The sequence below is a fragment of the Phacochoerus africanus genome, chromosome 1 (genome assembly GCF_016906955.1).
Source record: "Phacochoerus africanus isolate WHEZ1 chromosome 1, ROS_Pafr_v1, whole genome shotgun sequence".
Taxonomy (NCBI): domain Eukaryota; kingdom Metazoa; phylum Chordata; class Mammalia; order Artiodactyla; family Suidae; genus Phacochoerus; species Phacochoerus africanus.
The window spans coordinates 125,258,590-125,283,427 of NC_062544.1; the positions used below are offsets into that span (position 1 = coordinate 125,258,590).

General features: G+C 38.5%; 1 protein-coding gene across 2 annotated transcripts in view; it reads left to right on the top strand.

Annotated features, from left to right (window-relative positions):
* Nucleotides 1-24,838, top strand: part of SYNPR (synaptoporin) — a 323,687-nt gene that overhangs the window by 181,541 nt on the left and 117,308 nt on the right. For both annotated transcript variants that reach the window (XM_047778464.1, XM_047778471.1), the window contains one exon: nt 21,759-21,883. In XM_047778464.1, coding sequence (XP_047634420.1) covers nt 21,759-21,883 — 125 coding nt within the window. The remainder of the gene's footprint in view (nt 1-21,758; nt 21,884-24,838) is intronic.

Consider the following 24,838-nt stretch of genomic DNA (forward strand, 5'->3'; position numbering starts at 1 on the left):
TGGTCTTTGTTTACTTTCATCGAGAACTTTGGCTCTAATATTCTATCCTACTTTTTATCTTCTCTGTAAGTGTGTGGCAGATCCTGGAGGGTTGCTCTGGGTGAACTTGCATTAATTGAGGAGATGGTTTAACTTACAGACGTGATGAGAGCACCTCAGGAGTAGGTGGGTGTGAAGGTAACCAAGAGATGGCCCCTGCTCTCGGAGGACTTCCAACCAGACAAGCAAGGAAAGAGCATAGTGGCATCCTGCCATTTTGCAATTCTTAATTATTTCATTTGCAGTTAATTTCTTTCCACCTCTTCTGTAGGTAGTCCAGCTTTTTTGTCTAGTTCCTCAAATTCCTAGTCTCCTCCTTCACTTCCACTCATTATATGATTTCACTCAATCATCTGCTGAGAAAATTAACATCCTTCCACATAGGACTCCTCAATTTCTCTTCTTTCCAATTCGCTTTAATTCCCTGGAGCCCCATCCAGTGACTACAGTTTGTCTCTTAGAAGAAGAATTGTCCTTCCCGTTCATTAAATACATTTTTATTGGGCATCTACTACTTGCAAGGCAGATTCCATTTAATTTCTATTCCCACATCTTCTAATTTCCTCTTGCCCATGGAAATCCCTTCTTTTAGAATAATGTCACTTTTGGGGGGCATAATTGTCTTTGATTCCTATGAACAAATAAAGTGATTTTCTGATGATATTTTAACCTTGCTAGATGTGATAAAAAGTGGTATGAGTTTAACTTGGGAGCCAGAAGTTAAAATGTTTAGAAAAGGTCACTGTGTCTTTTGACATGTCTAGTGATTTTGAATGGCTACATATTTGCCGACTCCTCTGCAGTGCTAGAGTTGATGGGATAATATTTATGTCTGTGCTCATGGCTACTATGATCTATATGAACTCCACTTAACAACATTAGTACTCAGAAACTAAAACCAATCTATTAAATATTAAGTAATTTGATATTTTATTATCTCTTGCATTTGATCAATAGAAAGACATTATTGAATGATGGTGGGGACTTTTGTCTTATTGTCTAGGAAATAAGGTGCTTTATATGGAATGTATAGCCCTTCAGGCTATGGTGATCTTTCATCTCATTAAAACATAATGAGAAAAGGCTCCTCTCTCGTAATGAGGCAGAACTAAATGGGTTCTTGGAACAATCAATAAAATATTATTAAGAAAGAAAATTTTTGTAAAAGAGGAGAATATATTTTCCTCTAAGTCTTGTGATTTTATAATAATAAAACAAAATGAGACTTCCTTACTTTAAAAAATATTCCTCTCAGAACTCTTAAGATTATTCTTCAATAGCCTCTATAAGAACCATCAAACCTATTCACATTATATTAAATTTTAAAAACTATTGTATTTTATCTATACATGGACGTTTATATCTACATCAGTTTATAATATGATCTCAATTTGTAAAGACTTTTAATAATGGAAGATTTCAAACATAGAAAGAAGCACAAAATAATAAAATGGGCCTGTATTTCCTCATGGCTCCAGCAATAATCAACTCATAGCTAATATTATACTCCCATCATTACCCTCTCCCCAAGCATCAGATCATTTCTCCCATAATAAATTTGTTTTTATCTCTCAAAGTTATGGAAAACAAAAACACTGAAGTGCCATTTCACACATCTTAAAAATAGCAATAATTCAATATCATCAAATATCTATGAACTTTAAAATGTCATTTAATCTCATGGCTTTTTTTTTAGTTTTGCAAATCTGAATTTTTGATATATCTGTTATGACCTTTCTCCACTTCTCTGTTTCTTTTCATTTTTTGTACATTTTATAGTTTATTGTTGTTATTCTTGAAATGAACAAGGCATTTGCACCTGGAAAGTTTCTCAGAGTCTGGGTTTCGCTGATTTCATCCTTGTGGTGTCATTTTACATGTGTCTCTCTCTCCTGCATTTTTTATAAATTGGCTGTTGGACATAGAGTCTTGGTCAAATTCAGGTGTTTCTGGTTTGTTTGGCAAGTATACTTGAAACTTGGTGAGATCTTCCATAAAAGGCACATAATACCTAGCTGCTTCTGTTTTTGTGTTATCAGTCATTAGCACTTAGATTGATTCATTAAGCGTTGTGTCTTAGCTTGGGCTGCCATAGCAAAGTACTAAAGACTGGATGGCTTAAAAAATAGAAATTTCCTTTTCACAGTCCTGGAAGCCAACAAGTCTAAGATCAAGGTGCTTGCAAGATCAATTTTAGTCTGAGGCCTCTTCTCTTGGCTTGTAGATGGCTGCCACCTTGACATGTGCTCACATGGTCTTTCCTTGGTCAGTACACTTGGGAAGAGAGACAAAGAGAGGGAGAAAGCTCTTGTGTTTCTTCTTTTAAGAACACTAATCCTGTCGGAACGTGGCTCCATCCTTAACCTCATTTAACCTGAATTACTTCCTTATAGGCAACATCGCCAAATATAGCCACATTAGGGGTTAGGATTTCAGCATATTAATTGGGGAGGGGCATGTATATTCAGTCCATAATGGGTTGAAAAAAATGGGTCTAATTCTATTTTCCTTTCTTCATTATTAGGTGAATAGTTCTATGAAGGGAAACTTCCTCTCTACTGTTAGATCACTTACTTGTAGCACTCTTAAAGAAAAGGCAAGATAAAAGATTGATGCTTCCCTTTCACTCACTAGGTTAAAAAAAAAAAAGGATTTGTTCAGGAGTTCCCATTGTGGCTCAGTGGGTTAAGGATCCCACATTGTCTCTGTAAGGATTCCGTTTTGATCCCTGGCCTCACTCAGTGGATTAAGAATCTGGCGTTGACACAAACTTCAGTATAGGTCACAGATGTGTGGCTTAGCTCCCATGTTGCTGTGAGGCTGTGGTGTAAGCCAGCAGCTGCAGCTCTGATTTAACTCCTGGCCTAGGAATTTCCATATGCCATAGGTGGAGTGGTAAAAGGAAAGAAAAAAGAAGACGGGAGTTACTGTCATGGTGCAGTGGAAATGAATCCGACTAAGAGCCATGAGGTTGAGGGTTCAATCCCTGGCCTTGCTCAGTGGATTAAGGATCCAGCGTTGCCATGAGCTGAGGTGTAGGTGGCAGACGCGGCTCAGATCTGACATGGCTGTGGCTGTGGCTGTGGCTGTGGCATAGCCCGGGAACCTCCATATGCCGCAAGAGAGACGACAACGAAGAAAATGGATTTATCCACTGGTAAACTTTAACCAATTAAATATTTATTCCTTTTAGTGTAGTTCTGAATTCATGGCTTCAAACTGTCGTTTTCTATCTGTGTGGCCTTGGATGAGTCACTTAAGCCCTTTAAGCCGTGGTTTACCCAGCTCTGAAATGGGGATGATGATAACACCTTGGAGATTTCAATGAGATCATGTCTGTAAAGCAGACATTATAAATAAGTGTATTGCTGGACACTAATAGAAGTTCCCTGAGTGGTAGCAGCAGTTGTGTTTTTAAGATTAGAAATATAGTTGGAAAATATTACTTTAGAATATACATCAAACTGTCCTTCTACTCTAGTATTTTGGGTATTTTTCAAATGAATAGTTTGCTGTCTTTTAACTGCCTATTTCAAGTTTGCATCTTTTCTATTATACAATCAAAATAATACCTGGTAGCAAGTTCTCTATTATTACAGAGATGATTTGATGACTATGCTTTGGGAGGTTCAGACATTGATTTCCTAGTAAAGAAGCACAGCAATCAAAACAACTTCACAAGGAGTTCCCATCATGGCTCAATGTGTTAAGGACCCGACGGTGTCTATTTGAAGATATGGGTTCAATCCCTGGCCTTGCTTAGTGGTTAAGGATCTGGTATTATGACAAGCTGTGGCAAAGGTGTGGCTTGGATCAGTGTTGCCATGTCTGTGATGTAGGCTGGCAGCTGCAGTTCTGATTCAACCCCTAGCCCAGGAACTTCCATATAGTGTAGGTGCGACTTAGATGGAAAAAAATAAAATGTTACAAATATCTCAAAGTATGAACAGTATAGAGATGAAACTTGCCAGTGAGGAGTGCAAAGCCAGTAGAATGTGAAAAGGGCTTTGACTCTCTCCACATAGCTATTTGCATGTTTTAAAATTCTTCTGGCAATAAATGGTTTTATGACTCATTCTGGGTTTCTATCTCCTATATCATGAGCTTAAATATGATGCCTGTTTATATTCACGGCTTATAATTGGTAAGCCTTGGATGTTATTTAATATAGCCACAAGCACAGAAAATGCAAAACAAAGGAAAATCAACTCATGTTCTTTTTATGGGACCCTGTGCTTGTCTTTTTCATTCAAGTGAAGCTGCATTTAAAACAAAATTTTTTTGCTTTAATTTTTTAAAGGGAAAAAGGAACGAGAGAAACATCTCTGTTTAATGAGCCATGCAGTCTAATGAAAAGAATTCATTGATTGTGGCCAACTGGTTATGGATCAGTATTTTTCTCCCAACTAATCCTATGTTATTCTAATTTGCTTTATGGATATAAATATAACCCTAGTTTATGAAATGTTCAAATTTTAGAGAAGACATGTCAAATATACTAAATTTATCCTGAATAGAATCCCAGCTTGACTTTTACTTTCCATTTAGAGGCCTGGTAACTAAAGCCTACTCTTTAAAAGAAAGGGGTTAAAGTGTTGTGACTTTTCTTTAGTTTAAAACAAAAAAATTTAATCATTCTAGGTTATCATGAAAGCATGACTTCTGGCAAGGAGTAATTCATGTCAGCTTATTGAATTACAAAACAGTAGCTGTGTTCCATGCATTTATTTTGTTCTAATTTTCCTATCAAGCAGAAGTATGCAGTTAAGATATCTATGAAAGATTTTATTCAGTGGTATAAAATTACAATAGGTAAGATGGTTCAGGAAGTCCGTATCAGAAATTTATTCTAGAAGAATGTCAAGTTCAAAAACACTACAATAGGCAATAAATTAATTCACAAGACTCTCAAATCAGGTATCAGAGAAATGGTGTCAGTTCTGGGTGAGAGGCTCTGTGGAATTTTTATTTTTTCTTGTTGTTCCATTATAAAGGATATGAGAGAATTGGAGCTGATGCCTTTAAAAATAATGACCATCATTGACTCTAATGAAAGATAAGTTACACTTTTACTCAACTAAGTATTGGCACTTACACTTAAACCATATATTCCCGTGGCATATTTTGAAATAGTCTTACCTTGATTGTAAACAGTGACTTCACCAAAACATTTTAATAAATGAGTGAGTAAAAAATGTGATTTTATTTACATTTTTTGAAAATGTAATTTTTAAAATTTTTTAATTGAATGTAAATTCTTTAAATTCTATAGTGCTTTACAGTTTTCAAAAGTTTCATGCACATGATTTCATATAATCATATAATCACTTTTTTCCCCTACTTTTATATTCCCCCCAAATGTAAATAATTTGAAGGTATTACTAAAGATGATTCTGGCAGGGAGTGAGTTTTCTTTGATTAAACATTTTTTCCTCCAAATGAAAGTTAAAAACAGAACAGCCATCTAATGGCAGGCCTGATTTTACTTTGCTCAAGTTGCCCAGAGGTTGTTTAAATAAGCAATTTTGATAAAATCTTTTTTAAAAATTGAAGTATAGTTGATTTACAATATTGTTTAAGTTTCAGGTTTACAGCAAAGTGATTCATTTATATATTTTTCCAGAGTATTTTACATTATAGGTTATTACAAGATATTGACTATAGCTCCCTTTGCTATACAGTAAATCCCTATTGCTTATCTGTTTTTATGTATAGTAGTTTTATTTGTTAATCTCATACTCCTAATTATTCTTCCCTCCCTCCCTTTCTCCTTTGTTAACAATAAGTTTGTTTAATAAAATCTTTATTATTATTATTATTTTATATAGGGAATTAATTTTGTTAAAGTATGATTGATTTACAATGTTTTTTCAATTACTGTTGTATAGCAGAGTGACCCAATCTCACACAGTTCCCTGTGCTGTACAGTAGGAGCCCATTGCCCATCCATTCCAAATGTTACAGTTTATGTTCACCAACCCCAAACTCACTCTCCATCCCACTCCCTCCCCCTTTCCCGCAGCAACCACAAGTATGCTCTCCATGTCCCTGATCTGGTTCTATTTTATAGATAGCATCATCTGTGCCATATTTTAGATTCCAGATATAAGTGATATCATATGGTATTTTCCTTTCTCTTTCTGACTTAGGTCACTTAGTATGAGAATCTCTAGTTCCATCCATGTTGCTGCAAATGACATTATTTTGTTCTTTTTATGGCTGAGTAGTATTCCATTGTATATATGTACCACATCCTCTTAGTCCATTCATCTGTCAATGGATATTTAGGTTGTTTCCATGTCTTAGCTATTGTGAATAGTGTTGCAGTGAACATAAGGGTGCATGTGTCTTTTTGAATGAATGTTTTATCTGGATATATTCTCAGGAGTGTGGTTGCTGGATTATATGGTAGTTCTATATTTCGTTTTCTGAGGTATTTCCAAACTGTTTTCCATAGTGGTTGTACCAGTTTACATTCCCACCAACAGTGAAGGGGGTTACCCTTTTCTCCACCCTTTCCAGCATTTGTTATTTGTGGACTTGTTAATGATGGCCATTCTGACTGGTGTGAGGTGGTACCTCATTGTAGTTTTGATTTCCATTTCTCTAATAATTAGTGATGCTGAGCATTTTTTTCATGTCACTGTTGGCCATCCATGATATTTTTGGAGAAGTGTCTATTTAGGTCTTCTGCCCACTTTTCAAACAGTTTTTTTGGTGTGTGTGTGGTTGTTGTCATTGAGTTGTATGGGTTATTTATATATTTTGGAGGTTAGGCCTTTGTATGTTGCATTATTTGCAAAGATTTTTCTGCCATTCTATGGTTGTCCTTTTGTTTTAATGGTTTCCTTTCCTGTCCAAAATCTTTTGAATTTAATTAGGTCCCATGGGTTTTTATTTTTGTTTTTATTGTCAAAAAGCAAGGTGGATCAAACAAGATGTTGCTGTTATTTTAGTCAAGAGCATTCTGCCTATGTTTCCTTTAGGAGTTCTGTAGTATAGTTTGCAGAAGACATGATACTATACTTGGAAAACCCTAAAGACACTACCAGAAAACAGTTAGAGCTCATCAATGAATTTGGCAAAGTGGCAGGATACAAAATTAATACACAGAAGTCAATTGCATTTCTATATACTAACAATGAAAGGTCAGAAAGAGAAATGAGAGGAAACATTCCATTCACCATTGCATCAAAAAGAATAAAATGCATAGGAATAAACCTATCTAAAGGGACAAAAGACCTATACTCTGAAAACTATAAGATGCTGATGAAAGAAATCAAAAGACAACACAAACAGATGGAAAGATATACCATGCTCTTAGATTGCAAGAATCAATATTTGCAAAATTACTACACTGCCCAAGGCAATCTACAGATTCAATGCAATCCCTATCAAATTACCAAAGATATTCTTTACAGAACTAGAGTGAGATATTTTAAAATTTGTATGGAAACACAAAAGACCCCAAATAGCCAAAGCTGTATTGAAAAGGAAAAATGAAAATGGAGAAATCAGGCTCCCTGACTTCAGACAATATTACAAAGCTACTGTTATCAAAACAATATGGTATTGGCACAAAAACAGGAGTATAGATCAGTGGAACAGGATAGAAAGCCCAGAAATAAACCCAAACACCTATGGTAAACTAATCTGTGACTGGACAGCTACATGTAAAAGAATGAAATTAGAATACTCTCTAACACCATAAACAATAAAATCTTTTTTGATTACAAAAGTTTTACATACTTACTGGGATAAATTGAAAAAATACAAAAATAATATTAAAATGAGATTTCGCTTCCAAAATTCAGTCCTCAATGTTAACAACTGATAATACTTCAGTGCTAGTTCTCTAGATCTTTTCATATACCATTATAAATGTATGCGTATATAAATACTTTTATAAAAATGCAATGCATGTAGGTCATATTGGCAGTTTGCTTTTTTTTTTGCTTTACATAAGGTTACATATAACTTTCTATATTGCTTTTCATACTTTCTAGCATTTGCATAATAGTTCATCGATTGAATGACTCCAAATTTATTTGATTATTTTTTAATAGGCATGAAGATTGTTTCCAATTTACTTTTTCTGCTACAATTATGCATTTTACTTAAAAGATTTCTGTCAGGCATTATATAGGAAAATACAATTCAAGCAGAAATTTACATTTCAGTTCATGGGTAAGTGTTAAATTTAGCATATAAAGCACAGGACTTTCTAGGCGCTGTCCAGGGCAAAGGAAGTGACCTGATGCTTGGATAGGTTTGACTGTGCCATCTTACCTTTATAAAATGCCACAAATGCTTATTTTACTTCTGCATCTTTTTCTCATATATATCCGGGTCAGACAGTGGCAACTAGCTGATTAAACAACTGCTCCCAGCCCTTGTACTATCGCTTACCCCCTCTGCAGCCCCGTAAAGCTAAGCGTTCACTTCCCAGTTTCCCATGCATCTAAGGATGTCCATGGAAACTCAGCAGCCATTTTTTCTGGTGATGCAGCAGAGACCATAGGAACCAAAGAGACATCATCACTACCAGCAGCCATCTCAATATGGACATCTCAATATGTGTGCAAAACCAAGTCCTCATTGTTTAAGTCACTATACCTGAAGCTTTCTGTTACCTGTATCCAAATCCTTTTCACAAACTGCTCCATCTCCACCTTGCAGGTTTAAGAAAACTATTACATTTAAAATGGATAAACAATTAGGTCCTACTGTATGGTACAGGGAACCAGGTCCAATCTCCTGGGATAGACCATGATGGATAATAATATAAAAAAGAGCAAATGTATATGTATGACTGAGTCACTTTGCTGTACAGCAAAAATTGGCACAACATTGTAAATCAACTATACTTTACTTTAAAAAAAAAAGAAAGGAAAATGAAAATGGAAACTTCTTATGCTATGTAAGTAATTTGGGGTGCTCCTTCTGCAGGGATCCATCAGAATTCCCCAGGTGATTTGTCTGAAGTACCAATTTTATGAGGCTTCTTTTTCTTGGGAAGATTTCCTATAAATCAGAAAGCAGCAAGATAGGCACAGTATCCACTTTTTTGATAGGTAGCATGAAATGGAAAGAAGCGAGGAAGATGGTGGAGCTGGTTAAGAACATAGTTATAAACAATGACAAGAAAAAACATACAGCTCAATGGTAGAAAGCTTTTTGACAATGGTTTTCAGTGCCTCTAAATAAGATGAAATTATACTCTCTTCCAGGGGCAAGTTGCAGTTTTTATGTTCACAGCAAGGTCTCATCCAAGATTTTACAGGGTTGTTCACAAAAACCTTCTGGGTCAGAGTGGGTGCTTAGTCAGTTTCTTTGGGAAAATCCAATTATCAACAAGAGAAGAAACACTAAAAGAAAGAAGAATTGGACCAAAAATGAGTAGAAGTGGAACATTAAGTTTTAGAGGCATTCCTCAGTCAGCTGAGGGCCTTCTGGGCAGTCCCCAGGGTATAAGGAAAGCCACAGTTAATCAAACACTCTTTTTGCACCAGAAAGCATCCTGACAGTATGTATTCCTTGCTTTTCCAGGGCTACTATTGAGTAATCAGCTCCTCTAAACAACTATGTTCCCAGAAATGCCCCTCAGGGGTGCTAAGGACCAATGACTCATCAGCCCAAGACAAATCATAAAAGAAGAAGGGCCAAGAGGGGCTGGAGAGGCAGGAATTGGATCTCTTTAGCCTATAAGCTGTTGAATGATGGACAGGTATGAAAGTGAGAGACCCACAAAGCCCTTACTGTGGGTGGCTGACAGTTAAGAGGGACTTGTCAAATGTAATTGGCAGAACTACTCCTGTCAGGCTTCTCCAGTATTCCTATCATAAGAGATTCTCAGTCTTTCCCCGCTGATGGCCTATGATGCTGCTGAGAGAAGGATTGAGTTGCTTGGGCAAAATCCACGAGCCACCATGGGCAGCCATTTGGATGATCAGGGCTTTGTCTTAGAGATGCTTTATTTCTTCTTCACTTGGCTTTCTGAGCGTTGATGTGACACAGAAAGCCTTATCCAGCCTATATTTATATTTCTGTATTATTTACCTTTCTATAGTCTTTCCAGCCAGTGGGACACCCTTCAAAGCTCTGGGAGACTTTGGAAAAACTAAGATAAACTTGAGAGAAGGGCAGATCCGAGGTCTAAGCATGACTACTTCACGTACCAATAAACCATGTGATCTGGGTATGCTGTTTGACCCAGTTTCCTCATCTGGAAAATTAGAGATTGTTTTCACTTTAGGGTGTTGTTGAGGGTTAAATGAGCTCATGTAAATAATGCCTTTCCTGAAGAGACTGGCACAGAGTAGTGATTTTTTTCATTACTATCATCATCATCACCATCCCAAAGTTTGTTATTCAGCTTCGCTACCAGGGTACCCATTTCCAAACCCTTCATCATCTCCTCTTCTTTCACTCATTCATTCATATGTTCATTTGCTTGACAACATTGTTGAGCTACCTACCATATTTTGGCACAAGAAGGGTACAAAGAGAACCAAAGTGTGGTCCTACTGGCAAACCATCTACAAACTGTCTAGGGAAGCAAGACACCTGCCCATCTTCCAGCCTCTATCCCTGCCTCCTCTTGATCCATGCTCCCTATTGCAGTCAGTGTGGCCTTTCTGAAATGCATATCCCTCCCCTGCTGAAAACCCAACCCCCTCCTAAAACTCAAGTTTCTTCACACTGACAAACTATTTCTGTAAGGGTCAGTTAGTAAATAGATTTGCCTTTTGGACCATAGTGTATTTATCATTAGTACTCAATTCTGTCATTGTAACCTGAAAGCGCCATAGACCATACCTGAATGGGTAGAGAGGGCGAGGCATGGCCAAGGGCCCTAGTTGTCAGATCTCTGCTAGACCAGACCTGGTGCATCCCTGCCACCTCTTGAATGGAGTCTCCACTTGCTTCTCATCTTACAGTGTCCACCCCAGTAGTACCAAGTGCACAGCCCAGATGTGCTTTGCTTGCTCACTTGAGTGTCTTTAACTTGCTGCTCTCTCTGACTAGAACAGTCATGTTCTCCCTCTTACCTGGCATGCTTGCCTGGCATCTACTTGCTCTCCATTCCTCCAGACTCCACTCCTCTGCAAGTATGCACCACTTTTTCCTCTAGCATGCTCCAGTGAGTGCCACTACCCTAAAACATGGTCACCTTGCCTGTTCATTCACTTGTCTGCACCCCCAAAATAGATAGCAAGTTCTCTGGAGTTGGGGGAGGGAAATATATTTAAATATTTAGTCAACAGGTGTTTAAGGAGCACATGCTTCATGCCAAGGGCTGTAACGGTGGCTGAGATTCAGCAATAAACAAAGAGAAATATATTACCTTTCCTCGGGAAAGTGGTCAAAATCTAAACATGTGAATACATGGTGCCAAACAAATATAGATTTTTAAATGTCTGCTCATATATATATTTAAAAAAAAGAAAAACAGGGAATATGAGAACCAGAGTGGGGATGGACTGGGCTCAGGAGGCCTACTGTAGTCAAATAAGACTTGCTGTTTGCAAAGGAACTCAGCTTATTTGGAGAGTGCTGTGAAAATGAGAGTGTGGTGAGCTCGAAGCTGAGGTTGCATGAGGGAAGGTGCCCAGGGTGGTACTGGTTCTTCCATTAATACAGTCCTAGGGCCATTGAAGTGTCTGAAAAGTCATAAGTGCCTGGTCCGTGTTTGGTAACCTCCTCGGTTGCCTCTCCCAAAAGCAGATCCTGAGACCTGCTTTTGGGAAATGTAAGGATTTAGGCTGAAAAATGTTACCTAAGAAGCAATGTCAGGAAGCACAAACATGAGTGAGAAAAACACCAACCATGGGCATGTTTGTGAGCAGATGTTGCCATGGGCAACAGGGGGCTCAATCCCATTGGGAGAAACTATGTTGAACACATCTCAGACTTTCCTCATGGATGGACAAGGACACCCAGTGTTTATCCACCAACTTCCATTCCACATTGTTTGGAAGCTGCCAGGGAATTGACTTGCAGTGACATGCACTGCACCTAGTCACAGGATGAGCACATTCCTTCTGCCTGAGAAAGCCCTCAGCAGAGAGACGAATGTTTGGGGCAGGTGCTTTGATGTGTATGAGGACTGTCCCCTGAAGCTGCAGGAGGCCTCTGGGGTGGGCTAAGGGGATCTAAGCTGAGCATCAACAACCTCTGCTATAATAATGGACTAAATCAGTAAGTGAATAAATGATTGAATGGAAAAATGAATGAATGAGTGACTAATTGAGGTGAATCAATGAAATAAGCCCAAGGTGAGTGATAGGAAATAGCAGAAATATGAGATATGAAATAAGGGGAAATGTGAAATAAGAAGAGTGGATCAGGAGTTCCTGTTGTGGCTCAGGGGGTTAAGAACCCAACACAGTGTTCAGAAGGATGCAGATTTGATCCCTGGCCTCACTCAGTGGGGGAAGCATTTGGCAGTGCTGTAAGCTGTGGCTTAGATCACAGATGCAATACAGATCCATTGTTTTTGTGGCTGTGGTGTAGTCTGGCAGCTGTAGCTCCAATTCAGCCCTTAGCCTAGGAACTTCCATATGCCACATGTACAGCCCTAAAAATAAAAATAAAAAAGAAGAGTGAATAAATGAAATCAGCCCAAGGTTCTTGCTTCAGAGGAGAGAAAGGAAAACTCCTTTGATGGCAGTGGTCTACTAGAACATAGCTGACTGTGTAGCTCTTTTCCCATTCAGGGTTCAGAGTTGTCATGTTGGTAGCTTGGAACTGGCCATGGTGGGAGTATTTACACCATGGAAAGTGGCAAATGCTATAAACCAAAGCCTTATCCCCTGGACATCTGGTTGTCAGTACACACAGCTTGATAGTAAGAGAAGTACCAATAGTTGGTACCAATCTTCCAGTCTCTTTCCACTCAGTCTCCTTACTCTCACTTATTTTTTTCTAACGCATCTTTCAGGCCCAAGGATGTGTATCAAGCCTTGGAAAATGTTTCTGCCCTGACTTCACTGCAGACCCCTGTCCCCATGAGGGCCATTAATCAGCCTGGATTCCTGTCCTCCTCCAACCTATTGCTTTCAACTATGCCTTGCAAATTAACCAAAAGGATTAATAGCAGCTTTCACTGATGCTCCTTGTGTAGTTCAATTAATTCAAAGGAGGGAGCTACTTGCCCTCTTTCCAAGGGAAAACTTTTGGTATCATTAACTGTGTAAAGGTATCCCTACTATGGGGGATTTGGGTTTGCGGATGCTCATTAAGCCAGAAAACACAAGGCAATGCTTCTCTTTCACCTCAATGTATTCCTAATCAGGCTGCATGTGAGGGAAATCTTTGCTGGCTAATTTCATCCATTTAGAGAGTAATTTTTGTTGTTAGGAACAGAACCGTAGATCATCCAAGACAGTAGTGATATGAGAGTTCATTGTAGGAGATTTATTTCAGTCTCCTGAACTCAAGGGAAGTGAATGATTGGGCCAGTGGTTATGATATTGATTATCTGAGAATGTGCCAGAAGGTGAGGTGTCTGCCCTATTTGAGGAGAATTGGGACTTTGAGAAAATGTGGCAGCTCAGAGCTTTTTTTCATTGAAATATAGTTGGATTACAATGTTGGGTTAGTTTCAGATGTACAGCAAAATGAGTCAGATATATATATATACACACACACATATACATACATATATACATATATATATATTCTCTTTTTAGATTATTTAGGTTATTACAAGGTATTGAATATAGTTCCTTGTACTATACAGTAGGTCTTTCGTGGCTATTTTATATATAGTAGTGTATATATAATTTAATCCCAAACTCCTGATTTATCCCTTTTCCCCCTTCCTCTTTGATAACTTATTTGTTTTCTATGTCTTTGAGTTTATTTCTGTTTTGTAAATAAGTTCATTTTTGTCATTTTTTTAGATTCCATGTATAAGCAATATCATATGTTTGTCTTTGGCTTACTTCACTTAGTCTGATAGTTTCTAGATTCATCCATGTTACTGCAAATGGCATTATTTCATTATTGCTTATGACTGAGTGATATTCCACTGTGTACATATGTACCATATCTTCTTTATACTTTCATGTTGATGAACATTTAGGTTGCTTCCATGTCTTGGCTATTATAAATAGTGCTGCAGTTAACATTAGGGTGTATGTATCTTTTCAAATTAGAGATTTATCTGGATATATGCCCAGGAGTAGTTCTATTTTTAGCTTTTTAAGGACCCTCCATGGTATTTTCCATAGTGGTTGCACCAATTTACACTCCCACCAACAATGTGAAAGGGTTCCTTTTCTCCACCCCCTCCAGCATTTGTTATTCATAGAGTTTTTGATGGTCACCATTCTGACTGAACACAGAGCTTTTGTACTTTCACTTGATTTGAATAAATGGACCTTTGCCCCTGGGTTTTGCCCCCGATGTCTAGAAAGGTGAGCAAGTATAGTGCACTATCAGAAAGAAGGTACAGGTTTGGCTGAGGATGAACATGGAGCTCAGACTTACAGAAAATAACACTTGTGCAAGTGCACACACATAAACACAGTATCTTTACATCTGTCATCAAGTTGCATATGGGCCTTAGAGAATTAGCCTCAGTTGAAAATTTTTGTTCTCTCTCATCTCTGTCTACATCTCACACACATGGGTCCCTTCAGGCTCTTGTCCCTCTTGAGTCCTCCCCCAGTTCTTCTACCATCTTGGCTGCATAATACCAAGTTTTCCCATCTCTTCCATCTCCCAGGAGAGGACACTGTCCCCCTCAGGAATAAGCATTAGTCTGGCAGCACCAAGCATCTACAGACACACAGACCATCTTCTTGCTAATATTGATGGCCTCTCCAAGCAGCAGTTGTTAAGAAAGTTGATGTCTCTTTACAACATTTTCCAAGATTCTTCTTCTAAAATCCTTTATCCTATCAAGGGTGAAAAGAAGAAGGATGGGGGGATGGAGAGAAGGAGGCAGAGAGGGAAGATAGGAAGGAAGGAAGGAAGGAAGGAAGGAAGGAAGGAAGGAAGGAAGGAAGGAAGGAAGGAAGGAAGGAAGGAAGGAAGGACAAAGTACACATTCTCCTTGGCCATGAGCTTGCAGTATGTGTTTATGAGATACCAGTGGGACACATGGAAAACCTCAGGCCACTAAAAGTTTTGGGGCATAGAAGGCTGGAACATTAGACAATCTTTATTTCCACATGGCCCAAAATTGTTCTTTTTCTTATTCTAAAGTTAAATAGAAGGCTGCTGACTGAGGAAGTCTACAAACTAGGATTCTAGTTCCAACTCTGCTCTAGCTGAGCTGGGGAAGTGAATTTTCTTCCCTAGTTCTCAATTTCTTCACTAGGGTGGTGGAGGGAACGGAGGAGGGCGAGGAGGAGAGGGGACACTTTAATGGTTTATTGAGGGTTCTGAGCCTGGTGCTTCAGTGTGTTCTCTCAGCATATGTATACAAAATCATGTGCAGTATGTTACTCTCAACCTATTTCACCATTCAGCTGCCACCTTGGCCTTTCATTGGCTCCTTGAACCTGTCAAGCCTTTCCTCCCCTGGGGCTTTGATTGAAGCTGTGCCCTCTGCCCAAAGCACTTCCTGTACCCCACCCTCTGTCACACGTGGCTTCCTCTCCTTTATCCTCAGGATATTAGCATAAATGTGACATCCTCCAATACAATGCTCTATCTAGGAGAGATTCTCCTCCAAACACTGAACACAGTTCATAATTATTGTGTTTATCTGTTCTTTTGCTTCTGTTGCCATCCCCCATCCAGCATTAAGCTCCATAGCTGGCAGACACCTACTTTGTCTTTGTCTTTTCTCTGACTTTTTTACCTTTCAGTTCCCCACCAGCTGGCACCTGGTAAATATACCATTAAACATCTGCTGAATGAGCCGGTGAATTAGTTCTGATTTAATGGCCGTAAGCTTGAGGTTTGGAGAAGTTAACTCACTCAGTGTCAGACAGCTACGAGTTGGACTCAAGCTCAGGTCTGCCCAATTCCAGAAGGCTCCTCTCTACTACCTAGAGTAGAGCAGCTGGGCAGACTCGGGGAGGGGAATTAGGGAGTGGGTTTCCAAATTTCCCTCCACTCTACATTTCTCTACAACACTGAGAGAATTTTGAACCCACAGAGAGTTTTGATTTCTTCTCCCCACCCTGTCTTGATGTATTCTAATTATAGGACCAGGCCCCTGGCTGATATACTCTGAAGGAGTTAATTTCACTCTCCCAAATAGGGAATCAACCATCCCTATAATATGTTATTCACTCAGCAGGATCCAACTCTTCCGATGTTATACAGACATTATCTGTTTAATCCTCACCAAACCCATGCGAGTTTGATATCAGTTACACAGTATGATTTCCCTTTAATCAGAGGGGACTGTGGGGAAGGAAAGTTAACCAGAAAGCCCGTAAGTATCATATTTAACTTGAGTACAATGTCTTATATTTTCCAAGCTCAATAGAAGTTAAAAGAAAAAGAAGTAGTGTGTGTGGTTTTAATACTCCGATGCCTTCCTTCTATGAGGCAAACATATGGAACTAAATACATAATTATCATTCCATCTTAAGTTCACTGCATGGTAGTATTAATAATATGTTACTGTATATAAAGCACTTTAATATAAGATGAAAAACCAAAGGTAGTTTCTTTGTAGCAATTAAGCCCTGAAATGAAAGGATTTGTTCTTAGGCTCTTCACCTCTAAATCACTACGTTTTAATGTTTAAAAAATTTCTAAGAATGCAACTGTTTGAAAACATTCTGCTATTCTGCCACATTTTCACTATAGGAATGTTAAACTTCACACGTGTGCACACACACATACACACACACTGTTGTTGACATGAGGAAATATGATCACATATGTTAAGTGCTGGGCGTGATGCCTAGTCCACAGCAGGCATTTAATAATGCTACCAACAGATAATTCCTCCTAACATTTCCATGTACAAGTGTTGATTACACACTTAGGATTCTTGCCCCAGAGAAATGCACATGTATAAACACCACACAGACCTCTGCATGAATTAAGAAGGAACTGAACATAAATACTCCATCTTAGTGATTTGGGAAGATACAGAGGAGATCCCTGTTGTACAGGTAAGGAAACGACCATCTCCACATCATACCACAGGGCCTTGGGCCCCACGACTCCATTCTTTCTTATGGAAGAAGTCAAACCAAAGGTGTTATCATGACATAGCACAAAAGGCTGAGCCATCCAGTAGAGTATGATGATACCTCAATTTAAGCGTTGAACAATTAAAATCATGTCCTCCTTATTCCTACCAATACTAAGATCTGACAAGCAAATGCACACTGTAGGGATAAAGATCTGATTCCCTTCAGCCTTGGTTCTGTGTGTATCATCCCCAGATTTCACAGTGGGTTACAGTAGCTTCTAAATGCCTCCTCAAGTCCCACTGGTGATATAAACTAGACAGAAAAGCAAACAAAGCAAAAATGATTAGTTTTTCTGGATGGTTCACCAGGGCTAATAGTCATATAGATTTAGCTAGGGAGTAAGTCTAAATTTCCTCTGTTATGTCCTGCAAGATCTTGCCAGAAAGCTCATCTACTGACAGTAATAACTTTTGTTAACATTTATTGAGTGCTTTTTCTGTGCCAGGATCTATTCCAAATGCTTTACACACATTAACACATATGAACACATCTATTGTAGCTTTTGGTTAAGTTGTTTCCATTTAAAAATACTGATTTTTAAAAAGTAATAACTTGGTGGATTCTGGCTCAAGATGACACAGTAGGAAGATCCTGAGTTCACCTCCTCCCAAGGACACACAAAAACTACCACCACATATAGAACAACTATCTCCTTGAGAGCAACCTGAACACTAGAAAGAACAGGTTTTCCAAAACTAAGACTATAAGGAAAAGGCTACATCAAGATGGGTAGAAGGAGCAGAGACCTGGTCTAGTCAGAATCTACACCCCTGGTTTCCTGACCCACAAGAGGAGGGATATCAGAGCCATGGCATTTTCCCCTGAGGAGTGAGGGGTTCGAGCCCAACATTGGGGTCCCCAGTGTGAGGGACCTGCATCCAGGAAAATGAGCTCCAGAACATCTGGCTTTGAAAGCCAGTGGGACTTATGTCCAGGAGAGCTGGAGGGCTATAGGAAACTGAGACTTTGTTCTGGAAAAGTTCACACACACACTCACTCTCTACAAGTCCCAGGGCAGGGGCAGCAGCTTAAAAAGTACCTGTGTCATAGGAGAATTCATTGACTAGATTTAGGGTATGCACAGGAGGGGCAGAGATCTGGTGGAACTTTCTCATGGGACAGAAGCACTGCCAGGTGCCATTTTTTTTTTAAACTCTCTTTCTACCTACCAGGCCTGGCACTGGCATATACTTTTTCTTTCACTCTCCATCAGCTTAGCCAACACTGTGTGAATCACCCTGACATTTTCCTGAGGACCTACCCTGCCCAACCCGCAAATCTCACATGATTCCTCCAAAGCAGTTGCTACCACATTCCACCCAGCAGACATCCCCAGCTGGCACTGGTATCCCTTCAAAATGCCTCCTGCACCAAGGGTCCAACCCCATGTACCAGCACACCCACAATAATCTCAGTTGGGCCTCAAAGCTACTTCAGAAAGTGAAGGAATAGAAAAGATATTCTATGCAGATGGAAACAAAAAGCAAGCTGGAGTATTAATACATATCAGATGAAATAGAGTTTAAAACACAGTCTGTAAAAAAACAAAAAGAAGGGCATTACATAATAATTAAAAAAAATAATTTAACAAGAGGCTATAACACTTGCAAATATGTTTATTTTATTTTATTTTATTTTATTTTATTTTTCTTTTCTTTTTAGGGCCACACTTGTAGCATATGGAAGTTCCCAGGCTAGGGGTTGAATCAGAGCTACAGCGCCAGCTGACACCACAGCTACAGCCACATGGGATCCAAGCCGCAGCTTCAACCTATACCACAGCTCATGGCAATGCCAGATCCCTGATCAAGGCCAGGGATCGAACCCACAACCTCATGGATGCTAGTCGGATTAGTTTCCATTGAGCCACAACGTGAACTCCCTTTTTTTTTTTTTTTATTTTAGGGCTGCACTCATGGCATAAGGAGGTTCCCAGGCTAGGGGTCCAATCAGAGCTGTAGCTGCCGGCCTACAGCATAGCCACAGCAACACCGGATCTGAACCACATCTGCAACCTACATCACAGTTCACAGCGCTGCTGAATCCTCAACCCACTGAAAAAAGCCAGGGATTGAACCTGAATCCTCATAGATGCTAGTCCGATTCGTTTCTGCTGAACCATGAAGGGAACTCCCTGTAAATATCTTTGCACCCAACACTGGAGCACCTAAACACATAAAGCAAAAATTAACAGACATAAAAGAAGAAATTGATAGTAATTCAATAACAGTAGAGGACTTTAACACCTCACTTACATCAATGGATAGGTCATTCAGATAGAAAGAAAATCATTAAGGCCTTCCATGACACATAATATCAGATTGACTTAATATATACAAACTGTTCCACCCCATGAGAGCAAAACGTTTTTCTCAAATGCACTTAGAACATTCTCCAGGATAGAGCACATGTTAGACCACAAAATGAGTCATGATAAATTTCAGAAGACTGAAATCATATCAAGCATCTTTTTTGACTACAATGGTATAAAACTAGAATCTAGTTATAAGGAAAAAACTGGGAGAAACACAAAGACTTAAAGGCTAAACAACATGCTACCAAACATGCTTCTTCTGATCAATGGGTCACTGAAGAAACTGAAAAATACCTGGAGACAAATGAAAATGGAAACAGCATTCCAAAAATCTATGGGAAACAGCAAAGGCAGATATAAGAAGAAAGTTTACAGTGACACAGACCTACATCAGGAAACAAGAAAAGTCTCAATCTAACATTATACCTATAGGAACTAGATAAAGAAGAACAAAGCCCAAAGCTAGTAGAAGAAATGAAATAATGGAGATCAAAGTGGTAATAAGTGAATAGAAGCTGAAAAACAATAGAAACAGTCAATGAAACTAAGAGCTGGTTCTTTGAGAAAATAAAACTCTAAAACCTCCAGACTCATCAAGAAAAAAAGAGAAAGGGCCTAAATGAATAAAATCAGAAATGAAAGAGGGAAAGTTACAACTGACACCACAGAAATACAAAGGATCCTAAGAGATTACTATGAACCATTATATGCCAACAAAAGAAATGGATAAATTCCTAGAAATGTACAGTTTCCTGAGACTGAATCAGGAAGAAACAGAAAATCTGAACAAGACTGGTCGCTAGTAATGAAATCGAATCAGTAATCAAAATAAATAAATAAAAATAAAAACAGACCCCAACAAACAAAAGTTCAGGACCAGCCAGCTTCACAGGTGAATTAAGCACCTTTCCCATGGTCACATTCCAGAGCCAATGCACTTAACCCTTATGCAATAACTCCTCTCACTATGTAAGGTGAGCTGGTATACCTAGTGGGGACCCTAAGCTACTGTAAGAAGCTGAATTCCAAAATTAAAATTTAAAATATTGGGAGTATTACAGCATTGGTTAGTGTTAAGTGCAGTGGACTTTCTTTTGAAATGAGCAGGAAATTCTTTTGTTTGCTTGCTGTCTTTGGCCAGATGTATCTTCTCTCTGGAAGACTTATCTGAATTTCTGCTCTTAATTGTCAGTTCTAATTCCCACAGATCCAGGTTCTGTCTGTACCAGGATAGACTATGACATTAATTGGTAACCTTTTAGCAGTTGACTTAGAAAGCTAACACAGAGCTGTAACCAACAAGGGGGCTTGAGGCTGACATATACTGAGACCTTATGTTATGAAATGGCACCTCTTAAATCTTTTCCTCTACTGGTCAACTCTAAAATTCTGTATCTTTTTAAAAATTGATACTATTTCATACTAATATGTGGAGTCTAAAAGTAATAATAATAATAACCTTCATAGAAATAGAAAAGACCAGATTTGTGGTTACCAGAGAGGCAGAAGGGGGGTGGAATTGTGGAATTGGATGAACGTGGTCAAAAGGTACAAACTTCTCATTATAAGACAAATAAGTCCTGGGTATGTAATTACACTATGATGACAATAGTTAATAATATTGTATATGTGAAAGTTGCTAAGAGAGTAGATCTTAAAAGTTCTGATCACAAGGGAAAAAAATTATGTTGTACACCTAAAACTAATGTAATGTTATATATCAATTATATCTCAATAAAAGAAAAATGTTTTTTTAATGTCAAAAAATTTTTAAAAACTATACTATTTCAAAAGACAAAACCTTTTTATGGCAGAAAATACAGATAAAAAGAAGCAAGCAAGGAGGCATTCCAAATTCTTCCCAGGTGGGTATAACCATCATTAATCCCTCCATGTGCAGCTTTCCAGAGAGATTACCTCTCTACCTTCTGAGGCATGACAGCTCTTTACACAGACAGCTGGTTTCAAACACAGACCTTTTGTCCTTTTGTTTAATTTTTCTGCAAACAAAATTACTCCAGCTTTCCAGACAATTTTTTCAGACCCCAACCCTTCCCCGCATTCCCCACCATCCACCCAGGACTTCATTCCAGCCTGAGCCAAACATGATGCCACACTTTAGAAACACCATAACTTCCTTCAATGTAGATGCTAAGCCCCTATATATATCTCATGAGATAAAAGCCATCCTAATCCCCACCTTCTCTTTTGTGTGTCTTTGTTCTCCACAGCTTTTTGCCATCTTTGCATTTGCAACATGCGGTGGCTATTCCGGAGGCCTGCGGCTGAGTGTGGACTGCGTCAACAAGACGGAAAGTAACCTCAGCATCGACGTAGCGTTTGCCTATCCATTCAGGTAGGGAATGGTGACCAGTGCTTGTTCAGCTCTCCAAGAGGGAGAGCACTTCCTTCCTTCTGTGGTTTCTTTCTTTTCTTTTCTTTTCTTTTCTTCTTCTTCTTTTTTTTTTTAAGTTTCAATGGAGTATAGTTGGCTTACAATATTGTATTAGTTTCATATGTACAGCAAAATGGATCAGTTATACATATAAATATATCCATTCTGTTTTCCCATATAGGTTATTACAAACAATTGAGTAGATTTTAATGTGCTATCCAGTAGGCTCTTGTTAATCATCTACTTTATACAGTAGCGTGTAGATATTATACCCACCCTCCCAATTCTTCCTTTCCCCAACAGTTTCATCCATAGTAACTATAAGATTAGTTTTGAAATCCATGAGTTTGTTTCTGTTTTATAAGTTCTTCTGTGATCATTTTTGTCCTTCTCTGGTTCTTAAAAAATGCAATCATGGGGTTCCCGTCGTGGCTCAGCAGAAACGAATCCGACTAGGAACCATGGGGTTTGCGGGTTCGATCCCTGGCCTCGCTCAGTGGGTTAAGGATCCGGTGTTGCCATGAGCTGTGGTGTAGGTTGCAGATGCAGCTCAGATCCTTCATTGCTGTGGCTGTGGCATAGGCAAGTAGCTACATCTCCAATTGGACCCCTAGCCTGGGAACCTCCATATGCCATGGGTGCAACACTAAAAAGACAAAAGACAAAAAAAGAAAAAAAATGCAATCTCCCAGGGATTTCTGGGCTCCTAAAAAGAAGGATTCTGCCTGAGCCCAAAAAATACCCAAGCAAATAAAATTCCCAGCCAACACCCTGTGGAAAAGTTATTCCCTTGTATCAACAAACCACAATTAACTTTCTTACCCCATAAAAAATGCTACAAATGGCCCTGTATTGGGGTCATCAATGAGGAAACCTCAGTTGTACAATTCCTTCTTCTCCATCCATATTTCTAGTCGCAGGGTCTCCAAAATTCTAGAATTGTGTCACCTCTAATTTCATATTGACTATGCAGTACTTGCTGATGATGTCTTTAATGATGTTAATATCTAATGTTGTTTCTATGTGCCACACATTGTGCCTAGCTCTTTACCTGTTTAATCTCATTATCTCATTGCCTTTAGGGAGAGTACCTCATTTTCAAATTATTCTTGCCCTTTTCAAATCAGAAAACTGAAGCACAGATACATTAGCCCACATTCCTTTGGCCAGTAAGTGGCAGCATCAGTGTTTGAGCCCACCCAGGTTGAGCCCAGAGCTCACATCTCTATTCCTGTACTTAAATTGTTTGAGATAACTCTTTCAACCTCTTTATAAATTCACTATGAAAGGTAATACCTGTCTATAAAATGATGATTAAATACCTACCAAGACTTGTCCCATATAAGACATCTTGTGATTCTGATCCATGTACCCAAAGTAAATGAATCAAATTCAATTTTTAAATAATTTATTTCTGTAAAGCTACCAAATACTTGGTACCAAATAACTGGTGTGATTTTTGAAAACTACTTTCAACATAATATTTTAGCATCTTATTAGTATACTCTCTTGTGTGCACTTTAATTTTGCAGACATTTATTGAATATTTGTGTTGTGCCAGACACAGTGCTGGCTTTGGAATTACAGAGAAAAGTAGAAATTAGCCCCTAAAACCTTTTATTAAACAGGCAAATACAATAAAAGGTGAATTCTGAATCCTTAGCTCCTAGCTCAGGGATACCCACAAGTAGCTGCTTCTCAAATGTTCTGGATGATAATGGCATGGATAAAAAAGCAAAGAAAATGTAATGTAATACAACAGCCTTTTCTTTATTAAAAAAAAAAAAACAGGCAAATACAGTGTTTTCCAAATCTTTCCCATGGAGCCCTAGATATTTAGTGTTTCTAAAAAGAAAGGAAGAGAGGAAGAAAGTAAGAAGAAATGGACAGAACCTAGAAGGGAGGAAGAGAAGGCGGGAAGAAGGGAGAGAAGGAGAATTTTTAAATTACATGATAAAGTAAGTTTAAGAAATACTTCTTGGCGCTTTGCCTTTCTAATACACATTTTGAATCACCAAGAACATCATGTTTCCCCAAAAATATATTTGACCATAGAAACCCTTTCTCACCAAGCATCTCAGAAGATTTGTATATCTTGGAACACATCCTTAATATATTGAGTGAAGAGTTTAGAGGCTATGAGAGTAAATGTTTTCATGGCAAATTTTAGTTTTGAAAACTCAGAGTAATAAATGAATGAATAGATGTGCAAATACTTATCACAAGGCTGTAATGTGCCAAACACTGTGCTAGACACTTTCATGTATATCATATCACATAGTTATTACACCATCTCTGTGAAGGGGGTTCTAGGATTCCGATTGAGAAGACTGAACTAAGAAATTTTGTCAACATCACAAAGAAAATCAAACCCAAACTTTGGGATGTCCTATGTTCTAAAATATAATCCCCTGATTGAATAAAAGCTAAAGAAAGCAATGTTCAGGCTGTTTGAAGTGTGATGGTAGAGCCAAAAATTATGATGGAGTAAAGTGAGAAAGTTGAAAAAGTGGTTTGGGGCAAGACTTTAGAAGACCTTGAATGCTCAAGTGATTGAATAGGGAGTATTTAAAAAATGGTAACGAGAGAGTAATAAGGAAAATCATTTTAAAGTTGAGAAGATAAGTTTAGATTTGATCCTACCCAGTTTGAGGTGTTTTCTGTCAGGAAGTTTTGTGTTCGAACCTCATATAAGAAGGAAGAGGGGAAGCTTAGAAATGGAGCTCCAGGAGTCATCTCCATGGAGTGAAAAGTGAGTCCTGGACAAAGAGAGGTCATTGAGAGAGATGGAAGAATGAGCACACAGGGCAAGATGCCCACCCATAAAAGAGGAATGACTGAGGGTGACCGAGAAGAGCCAAATGGAAAAGGGGTGAGACAACCAGCAATGGTAGGCTTCATGGAAGGTAGGAAAAC